The 21,200-nt window shown below is 36.1% G+C and overlaps 1 protein-coding gene across 1 annotated transcript in view; it reads left to right on the top strand.

Annotated features, from left to right (window-relative positions):
* LOC124613821 overlaps positions 1 to 13,525 on the top strand; it is a 187,241-nt gene extending 173,716 nt beyond the window's left edge. Inside the window, exons 15-16 of the mRNA XM_047142544.1 lie at positions 1,529 to 1,649; positions 12,043 to 13,525. Coding sequence (XP_046998500.1) covers positions 1,529 to 1,649; positions 12,043 to 12,315 — 394 coding nt within the window. The 3' untranslated portion in view covers positions 12,316 to 13,525. The remainder of the gene's footprint in view (positions 1 to 1,528; positions 1,650 to 12,042) is intronic.
* The last annotated feature ends 7,675 nt before the right edge of the window (positions 13,526 to 21,200 follow it).

The following is a 21,200-nucleotide window of genomic DNA, read 5'->3' as shown; positions in this document are numbered from 1 at the left end:
ATTAGATTTAAAATAATTAGATTTAAAATAAACTGAAACAAGTTCTGCACTTCCCATGCATAAGTGGCTGATTTGCAATGGTGATAAGAGATCCCATGCATGTAGTTCTAATAAGGAAAAAGGTTAGAATTTAATCAAAGGTCATTCTTCTTTTGCATCTTCTTCTGTTCCTGTTAACAACATTAGTTCTAAATGCAAATCCAACATCCATAATATCAAGTTGATTTTCTTACATTAGGTTTTACCAGCATCCTTTTGAATGATGAGGAATGATCACAATGTGTTCTTGTTTGGAGATTTAGTTAACGATAGCTTGAAGTGTATAAAACTAAAGAAACACTTTCAGACAAAACAACCAGACTATGAAGGTAAACCCATCGAATTTTTTAAGTGGCATGATGAACACTTAAAATGAAATGTAAGATTTTATTTAAAAAAAAAAAACGTATAAGTTCCTAAGAAAGTCCTAATATAGTAGCATCCTTAGAGGTAATCTACTTAATTGCAAAATTCAAATCACCATACATTTCCCACAGTGGTATTAATCGAGACGAAACTGCAGATGGAAGGGGCTCTGTGAATTGCTGTTTCAAAGATCCAATGAAGAAAGAGTCTGCTTTCTTCAGAAATCCAAGCACACACAAATTCCAAAAGTGTTCTGAATTTTGAACCATGTACATTTTTACCCTTATTTATTTGCTTTTTGAGTGATCAAATTGAATATAACAATTTTTAATTTGGCATTTAAATGGTGAATATTGTAGCATTTGTACATAATGAGATTTCAAATATTAAAACTCCCTAAATGAATTAAAAGCACTGCAGATGGAAATTGTTAAATTTTAACTAACTAATGAATTTGTGAACTAATTTGTAAAAAAAAATTTAGTGAAATACACATATTCTCAATTTCAGTAGCTGCACTTGTAGCCATTGTTATTTATAAACTATATGTAGTTTCATCTTGAATCATGTTTGAATAACACAAATGTATGATGATTATTATTACTGTCATTGTAACTGATAGTTGCAATAATAGCTATTGTGGGCCCTGTTTGTGCCAAATGTGGGAAGTGCTGATGAAGGAAAGCAAAATGGGCTGGGGAGCAGTCAAAATAATTTGTTACAGAAAGGGGGCACAATGGAAAAGTTTGAGAACCCCTGCAGTACAGTATGTTGAAGTGGATAGCATGCTTAATTAATAGCATGTGTCATTCAACATATTGTCATAGATGTTTTAATGTGATTTACATTGTATGTGTGATATTCTCTTACAATTTTAAATTAAAACTACAACCTCAGCAACATCAGTCTATATATAAAATTAAAGTGTGTGTGTGTGTGTGTGTGTGTGTGTGTGTGTGTGTGTGTGTGTGTGTGTGTGTGTGTTTGTAATTATAAGTGTGATGTATTGCTTGAACATTGTGGCATTAATCAAATTGTAAAACCATAAAGATTTTTTACATATTTTCAAATGTTTCCTATTTCAAAACTACTTTGGAACCTCATATATTTAATGATTTCTCAGGTCGTTGTGTCGGTGCGCTCTAGTTGGACTGCGCCACCTGCATCCAGCAGCCATTGCTACACAGAGAACATCATTGTTAACAGATCTTCTGACCCGTGGGCAGGCAGCTTCCTTATCACAGGTAGTTTAAATAGCATATTGATATAAACTAATGAGAAATTTAGTTAGTAAAATGTGAAGTTATCAGAAAAAGGAATTATTAGGGACTGGGTATTACGTACACTCAAATGTTACAGAAAACATCAAATAATTTAGTACAGTATTATATATTTCACCAGTGTTTATTATTAAGACTTCCAAATACAAACTTCTCCAGTAATGTGTGCATGTGCTTGCATGAGAGAGAGAGAGAGAGAGAGATTCGACAGACCTTCTTGCCGTTATACGGGGTGGTTGTAATTAAACTTGTGTCACTTGTGCCAGTGTAGATGGAAAGCTATTTACTGTATGGGCACCAAACTTATAGGACTGATGTCCGGATTGTGTGCTGCACAATTATCGTTGTTAGTAGCATTAGTGTCATGACTTGTCATTAGGCACCAGTACTGGTATGGCGATGTAGGGTTGAAATGCAAGTGTTAGTGTGATGAGGGCTTTATTCATAAAGCTGTTTTATCAAAACAGCAATACTGCTGCTGATCTTTACAACAATACTGCTGCTGATCTTTACAAGTATCAGCGTGTTAAAGGAATACAGAGGTCCTCCTTTTGCACTGGGGTTGAAGAACACGATTTGGAAGTTCGAATTAACAGGTTATTTGGGCATTTTGCCAGTGGCTATTTGCACCACAAATTGTTGAAGAAGTTACTGCTGTCAAAGGTGAGAATTCTATTATGCAATGTGCAATCTTCAAGCAGTGCACAACCTGTGCCACAGCAGCTTGAACATTCCATGGTACACCGTTCAAAAGTTGCTGTGATGGTATCCATGGTATTGTGGATGCAAATGGTGGTCACCCTGTGGTCATAACAATGAGCAACATTTGTAACCTGGAATGTAAGCATGGTACACAGTGGGCAAATGTTACCCTCTCGTGTGGAAATTACAATGTGGTTATTTCTCTACTGCATGTCCTTACAGGTATTTCCACAAAGTTTCATTGACCTACAATGGCTCATTTTTCGTGGGGGCCCTTCCAAGTAGTTAGTGTAACTATAATCATCAGTTACTACATTAGACATAAATTTTCAGTGAATAAATAATAGCAGTTGAAAAATAATCTAACCATTTCATTTGTGATGAAAAGACATTCATTGGGGACTGCATAGTAATAGCTACTTGTACAATGGAAAAATACGTATGAAAAATCCAGGCTGGTATAATGACAGTATTATGAAAAGGGTAGATTGCTACTCACCATGTAGAGGTCATAAGTAGCAGACAGGCACTGCCTCTCTGAACATCAATGACCACTGGTATAGAACTTTCAAGTGTTACAGGATTTAGGTTAGCATCTCACTTTTGTAGAGCAGATATGGAGAAAGGGGGAGTTGCCACATTGATCGGGAACTGTCATAAATTTAAGAACACAGACATTCATAAATTTTGTCTAGAACAGCATATGGAAGCATGTGCAACAGAAGTAGAATTTCATAAAAAAATAATACTTCATAAAAAAATAATACTTCATAATATTAAGTGTATATCGAGCACCTCCAGGTAACTTTAATCTGTTCATAAACCACTTTGAAGCTGTACTGGCCCATTTAACAAACAAAAATAAAGAAATAGTGGTTTCTGGTGACTTCAGTGTAGATTTCCTTAAAGACTCTCCCAATCAGAACTTATTTGAGTTAGTAACACTATCATTCAACTTCATTCCCACTGTAAAGTTCCCAACTGGGGTAGCCAATTGCTCACAAATGGCCATTGATAATACCTTTATAAAAAAGTCCAGTGAACAAAGTTGTATTACAAAACGAATAGTCAGTGGTGCCTCAGACATGCAGTTCCTTCTGTTAAATGTTAATACTGAACGGGACATAAAATCTGTTAAATCTGAACTCAAGAGGGTAATCAATAAGACAAAAATTGATTATTTTAGGACACTCCTCAGAGACATTCACTGGAGTGATGTTTACAGTGCTCATGGCATGAATGAAAAGTATAACACTTTTGCTAATAAAGTATTTACCTTATTTGAACACTGTTTTCCCCAAAACTAACCAAAGTTAGAGCAAAGTCTACGAAGAAGCCATGGATTTCTCAAGGAATAGAGGTATCTTGTAGAATAAAAAGAAAACTGTATCTGTCAATCCGAAACAGTTCTGATGTTCATGCTATAGCACATTACAAGAAATACTGCAAAATATTAAAGACTGTAATATGCACATCAAAGCAAATATATTAAAAGGAAAAGATAGTCATATCAGATAACGAAATAACGACAATATGGGATATAGTGAAGAAGAAGACCAGTAGAACAAGACATGAAGAGGGGCAAATAGCATTAAGAGTAAATGAAACATTGGTGACAGACGTGTATAGTGTTGCAGAACTTTTTAACAAACATTTTATAACTGTTACTGAGAAGATGGGATTGTCTGGTTTTGTAGATTTTGCCATGGGATACCTCAGACCAGACATTTCAAGTAACTTCCATAATTTGAATGTGACCCTCACTACCCCAACAGAAGTAATGTTAATCATAAAATCTTTAAAATCGAGAACATGTAGTGGGCATGATGAAATATCAACAAAGTTAATTGAAGAATGTGATTCTGAATTAAGTAACATCATATTAAGCTATCTGTGTAACCAGTCATTTCAGTGGAATATTTCCTGTATGGATGAAATACGGTGAAGTTAAGCCACTGTTTAACAAGGGAGATAAAGAAATAGTGTCAAATTTCATCCAGTTTCACATTTGCCAGCATTCTCAAAAATTTTAGAAAAGGTAATGTACAATTGGCTTTATAACCATCTTATCACAAATAACTTACTATCAAAGTCACAGTTTGGATTTCTAAAGGGTTCTGCTACTGAGAAGCCTATCTACACTTACAGTGAAAATGTAGTTAATTCATTAGACAAAAAAATTGCAGGCAACTGGTATATTTTGTGATCTATCAAAGGCATTTGACTGTGCAAATCACAATATCCTTTTAAGTAAATTAGAATATTATGGTGTAACAGGAAATGCTGCAAAATGGTTCCAATCTTATATCTCTGGCAGGAAACAAAGGATGTTATTAGGAAATAGACATGTATTAAGCTGTCTGGCATCATCCAAGTGGGAACTAATTACATGTGGGGTCCCACAAGGGTCCATCTTCACGAGGTTCCAGCTTAGGGCCCTTACTTTTCTTGTGTATGTCAATGACCTTTCATCAGTAACATTACCAGATGCCAAGTTTGTTTTGTTGGCCGATGATAGAAACATTGCCATAAGAAGCAAATCAAGTGTAGTCTTAGAAGGATCGGCTAATAAAATATTTGTGGACATTAATCACTGGTTCCTAGCCAATTCTTTGTCACTAAACTTTGAAAAAAAACACACTACATGCAGTTCAGAACTTGTAAGGGGTGTCTCACGAGTATATGCCTAACATACAATGACAAGCAGATAGAAGTAGTGGACAGTGTTAAATTCTCGGGATTACAGCTTGATAATAAATTCAACTGGGAGCAGCACACCACAGAACTGCTGAAGCATCTAAACAAATCTCTATTTGCAATGCGAATTCTGTCAGACATAGGGGATATAAAAATGAAGAAGCTGGCATGCTATGCTTACTTTCACTCCATACTGTCATATCGGATTTTTTGGGGGTAATTCATCAAGCCAAGTTAAAGTTTCCCGGGCACAAAAACGTGCAGTAAGAGTTATATGTGGTGTGAACTCAAGAGTATCCTGCAGAGGCCTGTTTAGGGATACTAACTATTGCTTCTCAATATGTTTATTCTTAATGAAATTTGTCATTAAAAATGTATCACTTTTTCAAATCAACAGCTCAGTTCATGGAATCAATACTAGAAATAAGAATAATCTCCACAAGGATTTAAAGTCTCTTACCCTGGTACAAAAAGGTATGCATTATTCAGGAACGCACATTTTCAATAACTTGCCAGCAGCCTTAAAAAGCTTAACAACCAATGAAATTCAGCTTAAGAGAAACCTAAAGGACTTATTGGTAGCCAACTCCTTCTACTCCATTGAAGAATTTCTCAGTAGACCCAACAGATATTTGTGTGTATGTGTGTGTGTGTGTGTGTGTGTGTGTGTGTGTGTGTGTGTGTAAAGTACAGTCTAACTTCTTTGTAAATAAGTATTGCAATAGTTCTATTGTATATTTCTTACCTAATAAATAAAAAACGTTTTTTAAAATTTTAAATTCAGTGCATTAATGCAATCTTAATAAATGAGTGTTGTAAAATTATCCTTTCATATAGTCTTCATTAAAAAAAAGAAACTATCATGTATTATTGTTTTTCTGACATGTTCTACATCCTTGAGAACCTCCTCACTACAGATCGATTGGAAAGAAAGTAAATCTAATCTAATCTAAAAAGAAAAAAAAGAAAGACAGCTAAATGTGAGCTTCAGCCAAAAGGCCTTCTTCGAAAGTAGATCACACACACACACACACACGCGCGCATACGCATACTTTCTTGGAAGTGCATCTCAGTGGCCAGACAGTGGTCATGTGTGTGCTTGCATGAAGAGAATGTGTAGTTTGTGTTCTTTCGAAGAAGACCTTTTGTCCGAAAGCTCACATGTTTAGCAGTCTTTTAGTTGTGCCTGTCTGCGGCTCAACGTCTCCTTTCCATACTGTCAAAAATACATTTTAAATTAACAAATGGAAATATGTTTGTAAGATAGAGCATTATCTCAGAAATTTAATGTAATTGTAATATTATGCATTATTATTTGAAAATAAAATAAATGTGCTTTGTGAATACTACTATTTGAACGTACTAAGAGGCCTGTTCAAAAAATTCTGGAACTTTGTCGGCAAAATTTTTCTATGCTTACTTTTTACCTATTGTGCATGGTCTCCATCGAAATACTCTCCTCCATAGTTGATACACAGCTCACAACACTGTTTTCACTTCCGGAAGCCGTCTTGGTACACTTCTTGTTGGATCACATGATACACACATCTGTGAATTTTCTTTCCTTTTATCTTGTCTATTGTTTAGAGGGTGAGGCAGCTTAGTGATGGCTCTTTTTTTTTTCCAGCAGAGATGAGTGTGTAGGTACATTATCATGAGGCAAGAGCCATGAATTGTCTCGCCAGGTTTCAGGCTGTTTTCTTCTATTAGTTCCTCACACGCGTCACAGCATGTCCTGATAATACCATTGATTAACAGTTTGTCCCTGCGGCATAAATTCATGATGAACTAATCCTTCAAAGTCAAAGAAAACTGTCAGCTTGGCTTTGACATTTGACCTGGAGAACCTTTCTCAACCATTGCGAAGATTGAATCTTTGTCTCAACATCACAACTGTAGGGTCACGACTCATCACCAATTATGATTCTCTTAAGCAGCATCTCGTTCTCATTTGTGCACTCCAGAAGCTCTTCACAGATTGTGAGGTGAAGGTCTTTCTGGTCTTGACTCATGGAAGTGGGACGAACTAGTGGCATCCTGATGCATTCCAAGATGTGTTAAGATTTGATGGCATGATCCAGCTGAAATGTTACATTCTTGTGCCATCTGTTGGACAGTCACTCTTTGATTGACACTCGTGACATGAATGTCATTGGTAGATGTTGAAGGGTGTCCTGAATGAGGGTCATCTTTAACTTCCGTCCAGCCATTTTTATAACATGTGGACCATCTGCAACACCGAATACGGCTTAAGTACTCATCAGCGTAAGCTTCTGCATCATTTGGTTTGTGTCTGTAAAGGTTATCTTGAGTTTCGTGCAAAATTTAATGCAGTCTCATTGCTCCTCTAACTATGCCATCTTGAAATTCACACACTATGTGACACAATGTTCTACTCAATACAGCACTGAACAATAACTAACAGACATACAACAACCTCTGGCAGTTACACATTAAGCACAGATGTGTGTAGGGATGCCAACAGCATTTCGCTCCAACACACCATTGGCGCGAAATTATGAATCTTCGGGAATTTTTTGAACAGACCTTGTATTGCTGATTTTATCAAAGTACTGTGTTCACTGTTGTATTATGAGGATGGTTACATCAGTATTTTTCAGTAATAATCTTTTGACATATCGTAAAACAAATTAGTTACTTATGTAATCTCACAATTCAAAGAAACGAATGAGACACTTTAATTGTTTATCCTTGTGGAGGATCACTGTAGTAAAAAGACCATGTTATCTTCTATGTGGAGACATTCATCTTAATGTTCATTACAAAATTAAATTCCATTTCCTTTTAACCAAACATTTGTTTCCCATTAGAACTGTACGTGGTGTAATTGCAACAGTGATCGTACATTTAAGATCTCTAATCCGTAAGTCAACATAAAACTGAAACAAGGCTTGGAAAGTCATGTCATATTAAAGTTACTCATCTATAGATAGTGGAGAAGTACTTGCAAGCAGCTTGAGATAACAAAGTTGCTCCAACCACTAGCAGATGGATTGTGAATGCACTTTCTGGTGTTCAGCCAAAATGATACTTCATCCTAGCCTTATAGATAGATAAATAAATAAATAAATAAATAAATAAAATGACAAAGAAATCTCAAAACAATTTTATATCCATTATTGTGCAGCATGCTTTATTGTTATACAACAGTGACACAGTTTAACCAAACATGCTATTCAGGCAGAGAGAAATGGATATTAGGAGTTTTTTTTAATCATGTGTACAAATGCTGATCTTGATAAATATCCTCAATATTGAATAATGGGGGATTCCATTGTCACGGGTGGGACAGTTGCACTACGTTTTTCAACAGTCAGATGCTGATATAACATAAAGTATAAATAGAAATAAAGTAAAAAGTGACTGGTTGCCTTACAAATAATTGTTTTACCTTCTCTTTAAATCTGAATGTCAGAAGTTTACAAATTGAGCTGTTATTCATCTTTAAAACTTTGTCACGGGTGGGACAACAAATAGACGTAGCATTGAATAACCACCAACATTTTAGAAGAATTCTGTGATTTATGCACTTATTTTCTTTTGAAAATACTGAATTCACATTAATAAAACAATTCTCTACATGACATAATATCAATAAATATTAGATTAGTAATACTCACTTACAATAATTGCAATCAAAGACTGTCACGGGTGGGACAAGGAATTGTCACAGGTGGGACTCATGTGAAGTACAATCTTTTTTTTTTATTTAAACTGATTTTATTATGTCAGTCTATGAGTCAGTAGGTAACATATACTTAGAGGGCACTTTAAGTTTTAATAACTTTGTAGAACATTTTTGTTGCTTATAAATAATATAAATTTTGATATAGTATTAGTTTACAGTTCTGAGTACTTAATTATTTCACTTGAAGAATGTACCACTTTGAAAAAATACACTTGACCTATCACCCACTTTCGAAAATGTCTAAATTGCCGGGAAACTCATAATATAAGGTGTCCCTAACATGTTTGACATTTGGATTCGGGAGAATAGCAAGAAGTTGTTTAAACTCTATGTAGGATACATCCTCCTCGTCAGCTTTAAATACCTTTGCTGAGTCCCCAACAGATCGCATACACATAATCTGTATTTCCCCATTGTCTTCTACACTTCTCTGTGCAATTGCAGCATATCTGTATGTAGTGGATTTCTTTCTTGCAGTTTAGAACTCAACTAAAACAAATATTCCTGACACGATTTGTTCCACAGCTGGTTCTGAACCTGTAACTTCTTGGGAATTGGGTGTCAACAGGACATCAGGATATGATTCCTCATCACTCATCTCAGAATCTGTGTAGATTAGTGAATATATGTTGGGTTAAAGTGGGAAAACCTCCACTTTCTCTAAATCTGATTTTAGGAAAGTTCTACCACATACTAGGTTACAGGCATTGTAACCGTTGAAGTAATGCTTACTGTGAATATCTTTAATTTTTTTAACAGCTTTCCAGCGGCCATCCAGAAGGTCTCTGTTTTCGTCAATATGATCTTTTGTCAGAAGAAGAAAGTTTATTCCAGAAACAGATGATTTGGCACAGTCTAAAAATTCCTGTGCATTGCTGATGATGACTTTCCTTTGCTTAACTTTATTCCAAACAACCCTTTTTGTTACAGCTCCAATGCCATCCACTGCACCTTTCCCATGTGATGTAGCAAAGAAAAACCATTCTCCAGACACTCCAAAGTCTTGCATCATGTAGCAGAGGTTAGAAATGTTGAATTTGTTCTTAAATTGACCTGTGCAACCATCAGAAAAAATTCGTATCGAGGTCAAATTGGGGAGCTCTTGTTTCAGCTTACTTATTATACTCCTCAAACATGTATAAACGGAGTACTTGTCGTGGCACAGTTCATCGCTCAAAATTGCAAATGACTGTAGCCCTGTTTTCATCCAAACACAAATAGTGACCACTGTAATCTGTGTATGACTCCAGTGGGCACTTTGTATCTCATCTTGTGCCAGTGCTACATAGTTTTCTGCAAAATCTATTTGCAATATCACTTCATCATCACTAACTGATGCTTTCACAGTCTTGAAAGCTCCAGATTGCATCCTTTTGACAAAGAAGTGCTCCTTGAATGTTTTTAGTTGAGACTGAAGTTCAGAGAGAGCTTCACAAAGTGTTCCACTGGTAGTAGTCTGTTTAGGGTGACACTCATGTTCGGTCCATTTTCTCCAAGATATTATGTCACACAAATCAAACTTTTCATCTATTAATGTGTGTAAATTCATGATGCATTTCTTGCATTGACTTGTCATGCATATTTCACTTTCTGCATCACAGCAAACAAGATTCATAAGGTGAGTGTGAGTAGCAGGGAAACTAGCTATTTCTTTGTGAATGGCTTCAATGATGAAGTTGAAGTTAGCACGATATCTGCACACACATACATTGTGAGGCATTTAAGACGTTAGAACAACATTTTTAGGCCGCAACTCGTAGAATTTTGAAATCTTGATATCAGTATCTGGATTGTCTTGCTTAAAAAGAAAAAATGCTTCCTTAACTGTCATATTCATGTGACGTTTCTGCAAGCTAACTCTTTTGCCAGTTTCATGGTCTGCAATAGACTTTACATTCTTTATACCAGATGTCTGCCTGCTGATTTCATCATTTGTGAAAAAAATTTGTATTTGGAGCAGATTATCACCTGTAAGTTTATGAGATGTTTTCTTCACTACTGGGAAAATCTGCTTTACTACCTTTTTAGGTAAGCTTTCACTTACAAGCTTTTTTATTACTGATGATTTTTTTGAGGGGCTTGAAGGAAGCACCTTCTTTACCCAAGAAACAGCTTTGCCAAGGGACTGAGGACATTTATATGATCCTAACTGGGAAATACAGGTCTCAGACTGATCTTCAATTAAAACGGATTTTAGTTTAAGTCTGTACTTCCTTTTTCTTTCAGCTTCCTTCTTTTGATATTCCGATAAAGATTTTTCACTGGAGTATACCTTCATCTTCATATTTTCCCTTCTTCTTTTATCCCGCTCTCTTTCTTTTTCTTTATGGACGTTGTACTTGCTGGTATCTTTCTTCAGTTTTTCTCGAAGTTTTCTCATACGCTCTGCTGATGTTGTTTTCCCCATTTTCAGAATAAACAGTAAGTTTTTATTTAGTGTAAACCATCAAATCGCTTGTTATATCAACCAATTTAACTTAACAATAACAAGAAGTGTTAAATGGTTTAGATTTGAGTAACATCCAAAAAACTGTCACGGGTGGGACACAATTTCTTTTAACATTTATAGATGATCATTTACAACTTGGAAGGTGCCTTACGGTTCATTGGATGTTTTTATTTGTTTTTCTTACTTCTAACCTAAAATATATAGAATTACTACAATTGCTGAATTAGAAGGTAAAATTTTTCATGTTTTTTGTCACGGGTGGGACACTAAATACATAGTAACTTTTGTGTATTAGCTGCATACTTAATAACTTACCTTTCTTTAAAACCTGAAGTTTGTCAGAAAGATAAGATTCTGCTCTTGAAATTTAACAATTAAAACATCAACAATCGCTGCAACCCAAATTTAAACAGCAGCCAACACAAAAAGCAAACCTTTTGTTTTCCATCCTCATCTGTAGAATCGCCAACTTTGTTTAACTGTATTTCCTCAGCTAATTATGTAATTTTTATAATTTTTTCAGGACAGTAAAATTCAATTTTTGTAGATTCGAAAAACTATAACATTGTTAAATTTGGCATTTTTTCAAAAAATAAGCCTCAGGCTCAGTTTGGCATGGAATGACCCTAATATATTAACTAGAATAAAACATAAAAAAACCTGAGTACTGGGATGATTTCTTGAATTATTCCATGTCTGGAGCTTTCCATTACAACTGTTTTGCTTGATAGCTCAGATTAAAATGTTATCTGTGAGAAAATAAGTAACAAACCAAAATACAGTGTTTTATTTTTGCACAGGCAAAATCTGTTCTCGAACTATGGTTATGGGGACCTGCAGATGCTGCACTTACTGGTTCGAGAGTGGAACGTGAACAAGCTCTGCAGCGATGGCTTGACCTGGAACGGGCAACAGCGTTACATGAGCTGGCTCTTGTTCCCACTCGACCTCATCATCATCTTACAGCTTTTGAAGAAAGTAGGTTACTCTTCTTGGTCACAACAAGTGCTGAGATTTTAGCTGATGCATCATTCCTCCTAGATGGTACGAGCACCATTGCTAGTGATGCGTGATGTCTGACATGACCTGATGACTGAAAGACTTTCAGAAGGTTTGATGACTCTCTTTACTATCAGCAGTATTCTCATGTTGATTTATTTTCAGTTATGATTCATTTTCACATGAAGTTGGACCATCATGTCTTTTTGTAATTGTCACTTGTGAGCTGTTTCTGATGTAAGATATTAGAAAAGACAGAGGAAGGAAGAGATTGCTGCTGATAGTTATAATGTGTGATCTGTTAAATTCTTGTGAATATGTGTGACATAGTGGTTAAGGATTATGAGGTGACTTCCTTGAATCTCAGTTAATGTTTTATGAGTGGCACTGGGCCTATCTTTGCCCAGGTTATTTAAATGTGCATATGATGTAATTACTGTTTTTACATATTGGCACTTCCAAGGGGAAAAAAATTGAATACTCACAAACACAAAAAGGTATATAGCCATCCCATTTATTGTCTTTTCCCTGTGCTGCCATTTCTTAATGAGACATTTTAAGTGGACCAAAGTTGTTTTAGATACCTCTTTGTCTTGTTAGTGCAGCATACCTGCATTCCTCAAAGAAGTCTTATGCACAATCAGTCCTGTTTACAAACTTGTAAGCGTAGTTTTCATTGTTACATGTGACATGTTGATTTTATAACAAAAGAGATATCTGTAAAGATTTTCAGTTTACCAATTTTGGAAACTAAGGTTTTACAGTTGTCGCATTTTCTCAAAACATCTGCTGTGAAAGCTGCGGAAAAGAAGCCATTTTTTTTCCAGTTTTTCACCTCATCTTAACAAAACATGACTTTGATTGTAGATTTTGTTGAAAGAAATGCTCAGGTTTTTATGTACATTTTTGCTGTTCTAGTGTTTTATGTTAATTGTTACATCTGTGTGTGTACCTGATCAGACATTGTTGTGCCTTCATGCAAAATCCATGGTTCATGGGTCACAGAAGACAACAGTAACGAGAAGTTTAGAAACATACTGCATACAGGACAATAATGGTTTTTTTTTTATATGAAATCTATGATGGTGGAGTTAAATTTATGTTCATGCAATCCAAAAACTTGACTGTAAATGCTGAGTGCCATTTAACTTTGTATAATCTCTATGTAAAAACTAATATTGTGTGGCATGTAAAATATGTTTGTGTAAAAAATGCAGAAGTGTATGTTTTATAACATCTTGACATTTAAAAAAATAAAAATCTGAAACCTCAGTTACGAATTCAGTTTGACTGTCTTTGTTTTATTTCTGTATTTCAAATATACCTATGTTTTTGTAATGCTTTCCCTACTAGGGATTTGTAAAATAGTAACATTTGTTCTCTGTGAAATGAGTCAACGACAATGGATGTTAAACTAATTGTAGGACTGACGTGAAGCATACTTGTAGCACACAGGAACAGTCTGTTGTATGAGCATCTATTGCTTGACACATTTCATATACCAAGAGTTTAGAGTTTTCCCAATGGATATGATCCATGGAAAATAATATATCAATTGGTACATGTTAGGAGAAAATTTAATTTAGTAAAACACGTGTTAACAAGTTGCAAACCCTTCTTGATAACCTATTGGAGTATATACAGTAAAAAAAATTGCAATTTGAGCCAGATGACTCGTCGGGTCGGATACCTATTCAGCAGCCCAGTCCGTAATCCACAGATAAGCTCACATTGATGAAAATAGGGGTGCCGGCTGCTCTCACGGGTAGCGTCAAATGCATTTGCTGGGGCTCACACTTACAAGCATTAACATGAGCTGAGTTCTTCTGCCTCCAACAAGCCAGTATGGCAGATGCTTACATATGTGTGTGTCCACAGGCATAATATTCAGTCTAGTTTTGCAGCTGTGAGCAACGTGCTTGTACAAGCAATGAGACCTCGGCGAACAAGTGTTTGTGCCTGCAGTTACATTTCCATGTGCTTACTTGCCTGTGATATACATCATATGAAACTGGGGCTAATCAACTGTCACTGTGACCTTGTGGCACTAAAAAGGGTAGGAAGAATTAAAAATTCACTGGAAATGAGTTACTGAATGTATTAGAAGATAGTGGTTTTGAGATCATAAAAAAAGGGATCAAAGGAGGATTGCAGGAATCACAATAATACAGAAAGTTGCCATAGCGATGATAGTGTGGGATCAGAATTTCCAAATATTTTCATGACAGTGAAAAATCGGTAGGTTTGGAGGAGAATGGTTATCAAATGGATGACGGTCAAGAATCCTACAGGCAGAAGCTAATAAATCAAGTGAGACTTGGAATAATGAACAGCATGACATGCATTATCGTCCATATTCAAAACATGGACATTTCATCCTACTAGCAAAATGCTAATGGATTTTCTTAGGCTGCGCTAGCCACTGTGGCCAAGCGGTTCTAGGCACTTCAGTCCGGAACCGCGCTGCTGCTACGGTCGCGGGTTCGAATCCTGCCTCGGGCACGGATGTGTTTGATGTCCTTAGGTTAGTTAGGTTTAAGTAGTTCTAAGTCTAGGGGACTGATGACCTCAGATGTTAAGTCACATAGTGCTTAGAGCCTTTTGAACCATTTTTCCTTAAGACTGCTACTAACATATCACATATTTCAGTTTGTGAAAAATGATAGATTACTAATCACCGTATAGAGGAGATGTTGAGACAGGCAGGCACAACAAGAAGTGTGCTATAGATTTAAGATTTCAGCCAAAAGGCCTTGTTCTAAAGTAGGAAAACACACACACACACACACACACACACACACACACACACACACACACACACACACACACACACGCAAATGTGAACAGCAATCTATCCTTTTCATAATACTGTTGTTATTTCGTCCTGGATTTTCCATTGTTTGATACTTCAGTTTGTACTTGATGAAACAAATAATAATGGTATAAATATAGCTGATTTTGCTAAACAGGGACAAACTGGAGGAAACATTCTCTGGGAGGATAAGGACCGAAAAAAGTCTTACAGCTGGGAGTGCATTCTGAGGCTATTGATATAAAAGATGTTGAATGCTAGAATATGCCCTGACATTGGGGAGGTAGCCCACAAGGATTGGGTAAGCCAGACGACTCTGTGAAACATCCTCCGCAATAACTTCTAGTGCCTGTATCGTTTACAAAGTTTGCAGGCCTTGTTACCTACAGACGTGCCTCTGCAGTGGCTTTTTTATTACTGGTTCATTACACAGGCCATCACATTGGTGAGATATCTGTCATCCATCCTATATGGAAGTAGTAGAAGTGGTCCACAACACTACTGTCCTATATCCTTGACACTTTGATGTTCCTGAGCAACAGTCATACAATATTTTTAAGGGAACACACCACCATTTGACTGTCTTGTTGTTTATTTAAGTACAACCCAGGTTTTGGCCTTTTACGCCATTTTCAAGTATTTGATTTTGTGTTAGACATAAAATCAAATAAAAGGCCGAAACCTTGGTTGTACTTAAATAAACAATAAAACAGCCAAATGGCAGTGCGAACCTTTACGTACTTGACACTGATTTGTTGTAGAATCTGAGAACATATTCTGAGCTCAAACTTAATGGGATATCTTGAATAGAATGACCTCCTCCATGCCATCCAACATGGATTCCAAAAATATCGATTGTGTGAAACCTGACGTGAACTTTTCTCACATTCTTACATGACATATTGAAAGCTTTGGACCAAGGCCGTCGTGTAGCTGCAGTATTTCTTGATTTTCAAAAAGCATTTGACCCAGCACCACACCTGTGCTTACTGTCAAAAGTTCGATCGTATGAGATACTAAGTGAAATAAGTGACTGGACTGAGGATGGTTTGGTAGGGGGGATGCAACATGTTATGTCGGATGAAGAGTCATCGGCAGCTGCTACTTCAGGTGTGCCCGAGGAAGTGTGTTTGGGCCCTAGCTGTTCATGTTGTGTATTAACGACTTTGCAGACAATATTAATAGTACCCTCAGACCTTTTGCAGATGATGCAGTTATGTATAATAAAGTACTGTCTGAAAGAAGCTTCAGAAATATCCAGTTAGATCTTGATAAGATTTCAAAGTGGTAGAAAGACAAGCAACTTGCTTTAAATGTCCAGAAATGTAAAATTGTGCACTTAAAAGAAATAGTATTGTCTGACAATAAATCGATGAGTCACAGTTGGAATCAACAAAGTCACAAATACCTGAGAGTAACAGTTTGTAGGGATATGAAATGGAATGAGTACATAGGCTGAATTGTGGGTAAAGCAGGTCATAGAGTTTGGTAAGTACAATCAGCCTACAAGGAAGATTGCTTACAAATCACTCATGTGACCCTTTCTAGAATATTTCTCAAGTGGGTGGACAGGGAATATCGAATGTATACAAAGAAGGGCAACACGAATGGTCACAGGTCTGTTTGATTCAGGGGACAGTGTTACAGAGATGCTGAAGAAACTGAACTGGCAGACTCTTGAAGACAAACGAAAACTAATCCAAGAAAATCTAGTAACAAAGTTCCAAGAGCCAGCTTCAAACGACGACTCTAGGAATATATTTCAAACCCCTCACACACAGAGGCAGTCAAATAATCATTCTTCCTGCGCTCCATGTGTGAATGGAATGAGAAGAAACCCTAATAACTGGTACAATGGATTACAATGCTCTTCACACTGGTTTGCAGGATATAAATGTAGATATAGATACACCGGTAAGGCTATTATTTCAGTGGTTGGTATCATGAACCTTCATGACACCTACTTGTGGGCCATGGAGAATCCCTATGATATGGTGACAGTGAAAAATCAGCACCAGTCCAACCTGTGTGTGGACGAGGATTATTGGCGACTGCCTCGTGGGACCACAACACTTTGCAAAGAAGACGTACCTGCCCTTCCTTTGTGTGATCCTGTCTCCCATGCTGTAAGATATGTCTTCGGTGGCATAAAGGGTACTATAGCTACAGCGTGATGGTGCTCCATACTTACTTTACATGTGGCAAGGGCCTAATTGACCACACGCCTGCTCTATGAGTCTCTTCCACTTCTGCCTGTCCAGTGTGCTGTTTGTCCAGTTGCTGTTTCTGTTCATCCTAGTTGTGTCCTCCCAAATGTTATCCCGCCATCTGATTCTGGGTCTACTTCTTCTTCTCGTTCCTTCTATTGTTCTGCTGAATGCCATTCTAGGTAGTCTATTCTCTGTCGTTCTTGCTATATGGCCTGCCCAATTCAACCTTGTCCTCTTGAGCACTTTGACGATGTTACGGTGTTTGTACAGCCCTCTTAATTCTTCATTTCTTCTTATTCTCCATTCCATGTTATTTTCGTCGTATACAGGTCCAAAAATTTTCCTTAGTACTTTTCTTTCGAATTTTAACAGTTTTTCTTCATCTTTCTTTCTAAATATTAATGTTTCACATCCGTATAACATCACAGGTATAATGGTTCATTGATATAAGCAGATTTTGAAGTTACTGCTAAGTGATCTTTTTCTTAGAATTTTGATGAAATTAAAAAGTGTCTTGTTTGCTTTTGATAAACGGGCATCTATTTCTATATCTGTTCTGTTCTTATTACTAAAAAGACTTCCTAGTTACTTGAAGTGGACAACACTGGTTTTCTTACTTATGGGCAGGTATTCTGTCTTTTCTTCATTAACATGTAATTCTGTTTTCTCAGCAATTTTTTAGTAATTTTGCTCCATAGCTGCCAAATATTATGGATTGTCTGTAATTGTTGTAGATTTATCACTACAGATTTATCGTCTTCATCACGGATTTATGGAGAGGTACTAAAAATTATGGAAATGGACATTATTGATTTCATGTTAAAAAAATCAGAAAAGATACTGTTTGCTTTTCGCCAATCATCTGCTATTAAAATGTTTTATAGATTATAATGATTTCTTTGCAGAGTGTGTGGTAAACCTGTGCATGAATGATTTTGACATACAAGTCTGGCACGACAGCCATCTAGTGGCGGAACTAAGAAAATTGGCAGACACATCATCCGCACGTGGAAGTTGTAACCACCTGTAAATCTTCGCTTGTGGTACTAGGTGGCGATAATATGTGCATGTATCCAGAACATAGTTACATGATATTCACATAAGAGAACAAAAATTACGTAATGAATAATAGCAATTACTTAAGAAATAGGAACCCTGAGAGCTCTCTGAAATATTTAATTCGAATGAGGTGACTAAAAGAAAAAGGCAGTCAGTCTCCTTTGAGTTACGCATGGTATTTTCAGTGACGAGGGTATTTCTGTCAAGTGAGCATGTGTGGAAACACACTGGGACTATACCACGTGCATTGTGTATAGACCGCTGATATTTTTGGTAATCATTACATTGTGTTCGCTGGTAATATTCATCCATTAAATATTCAAAAATACTATGTTAAGTGCTAAGGAAAGTTTTAGCTGTTTGCAAAAATGCAAGGAATTAGACGTTTTTTCTTGTTTCTTCAGCAACTGGTAATAGTGTCCCTAAAGGACAGCTTGACAAAAATTGTAATGCAAAATTAAACAGTTTGGAAGATATCCTGAGTGAAAGTGAAACAAATGGAGTATCAAATTCAGACGGTAATATTGTGGAAAACAAAAAATGTAAAACTGGACAGAAACTTCAGAAACAGTATAGTAAAGAAAGGCCACATTTGGTAAAATCAAATAAATCAGACCAACATGTGTCTTGTACAGTGTGTTTACAGGACATTTCTATAAAGTGTGTTGGTATTGATGATTGCCGTTGTCGTGTTCCGTCTAAAGTACATGTAGACCTAACAAACCTTAAGTCTTTCGATGCATCATGGTCATCATTTGGAATCCAACCTGATGAGGAAGACTGTCGCCAATACTGAAATGCTTTTTAGTTCATTTATTGTTGAACACGGCCTGCCAGTTTCTTGTGCAGATCATATTTCACAGCCATTGAAAAAAAGGTTTCATGATTCTCAGATTGCTAAGAAATACAGTTGTGGAAGAACTAAAGCAACTGCAATTATAAATTCTTTGTCATCTGGAACACAAAATGATGTAGTAGAACACTTAACAGGAAACCCCTTTTCTCTTGCAACTGATGGTAGCACAGGCATTAAAGGCGTGAAACTATATCCATTACCTAGTTTGACATTAAACAGGTAAAGATGTGCACCAACATACTATCCTTGCTGGACTCGAGTTTAAATACTGGCAAAGAAAATTTTAATCTCATGAGTGGCATACTGCTAAGAACTGGAATTCCCTGGAAAAATTGCATTTCATTTGCATGTGATAATGCAAATACAATGGTGGAACATACGAAAGGAATTGCTGCTTTTTTTGAAGAAAATTCAAGCACACATAAGTGTTCAATCATGTTCCTTCCACCTGTTTCATTTAGCTGCACAAAAAGGTGGGAAAAGTCTACAATATTTTGATGTTGAAGAATTTGTAATGGACATTTTCTACTTTCTTCAAAACAGTTCGAAAAGGCAGTCTACTTTTAAACTTTGTCAACTTATATAAGCACTAAACACCATAAAACACTGAAGTATGTTCATACAAGACAGCTCCTCGGCTCCAGTCTATAGAATGAATAATTGAACAGTGGGAACCTCTTGTGAAATTATTCGATGAGGAAGCTTCAAAAAACGTTAACAACTCTCACTTATCAAGATTGTGCCTTGTTTTAAATCCTCCAGTGACTAAGCTATATCTTATTTTCTTGCATAATACCCTTTAGTTATTTACCAAAGCAAATGTATTCCTTCAGAAAGAAGAGACAGTAAAGTCAGTAATTGACAGACTTCATAACATCCTAAATAACATACTTACAGATTTGACTGTGAGATTTATCAGTCCTTCTGCAGTACTTACTTCTGGTAGTCTGCTGGAATTGAAATTTCAAAAAAATAAATATCACAAAGGGGAAGAAGATATTGTCATGGTGTAGACAACAGAAGCTACATTTGTTATGCCACTCTCGAAAAATCTGTAATAACAAAAATTTTATGAATATGTCAGAAGATTTTTCATCAACTCAGGTAGTTACATCAAAGAAAAACTGGAGTTTTCAAGATACCAGTTTGATGACTTTGGAATGGTGGAAGAAGAGAGAGCTGATACTGCTTGGTACAAAATATCTGCTGTGTGTGATGCATCAGGCATTAAGAAATATCCATCACTGAGCAAGTTTATGCTTGCGTTGCTGCTTATTCCTCACAGTAAGGCTGTCTGTGAGAGAGTTCTTTGCACTGTTAGGAAAAACAGCACCGAATTTCGATCTAGTATGAATAGAGGACCTTGAGTGCTTTGATCATCAGTAAAATGAATCATTTTATCTTCAGAAAGAGCCTGTACCAAAATAATTTTTCAAAGAATTAGATTCAGGCTGCAAGGAGCACAACAAGATTATATTATATTACTTTTCTTGATTTATGTTAATGATATACAGTATTGTTCTCCTAACTGTACAAAGGTATTGTATGCAGATAACACATCAATAGTGTGTAAACACAAAGACTACGAGAGTCTGGAGGTGCTGTGCAACAGTGTAACTAATGAAATAGTGAAGTATTTTAATGAAAATCATCTAAATGTAACTGCATAAAAGACTGTAATGATGGAATTTAACACAAGGAAACAAATAGAATTTGACATGAAATTATCCATAGGAAATGACATTATAAAAAAGGAAAAATGGATAAAGTTCTTGGGAATTACAATCCAGGACAGCCTCAAATGGGACTTGCGTACCAATTCCTTAGCATGTAAGCTGTCGAAGAATGTGTTTGCTATATATATGATTAGTAAATATTGTAAGGACATGTGTGTACTAAAAACTACTTATCATGCCCTATTCTCATCAAATTTAAACTATGCTGTAGAAATATGGGGTGCAACAACTCAAGCCAACCTAAGCACATTATTAATACTACAGAAAAAAAGTTATCAGAATTATT

Source organism: Schistocerca americana, chromosome 4, assembly GCF_021461395.2.
Source record: "Schistocerca americana isolate TAMUIC-IGC-003095 chromosome 4, iqSchAmer2.1, whole genome shotgun sequence".
Lineage (NCBI taxonomy): Eukaryota > Metazoa > Arthropoda > Insecta > Orthoptera > Acrididae > Schistocerca > Schistocerca americana.
The sequence above is the reverse complement of the archived record's forward strand: the minus strand, read 5'-3'. Positions and strand labels throughout refer to the sequence as shown.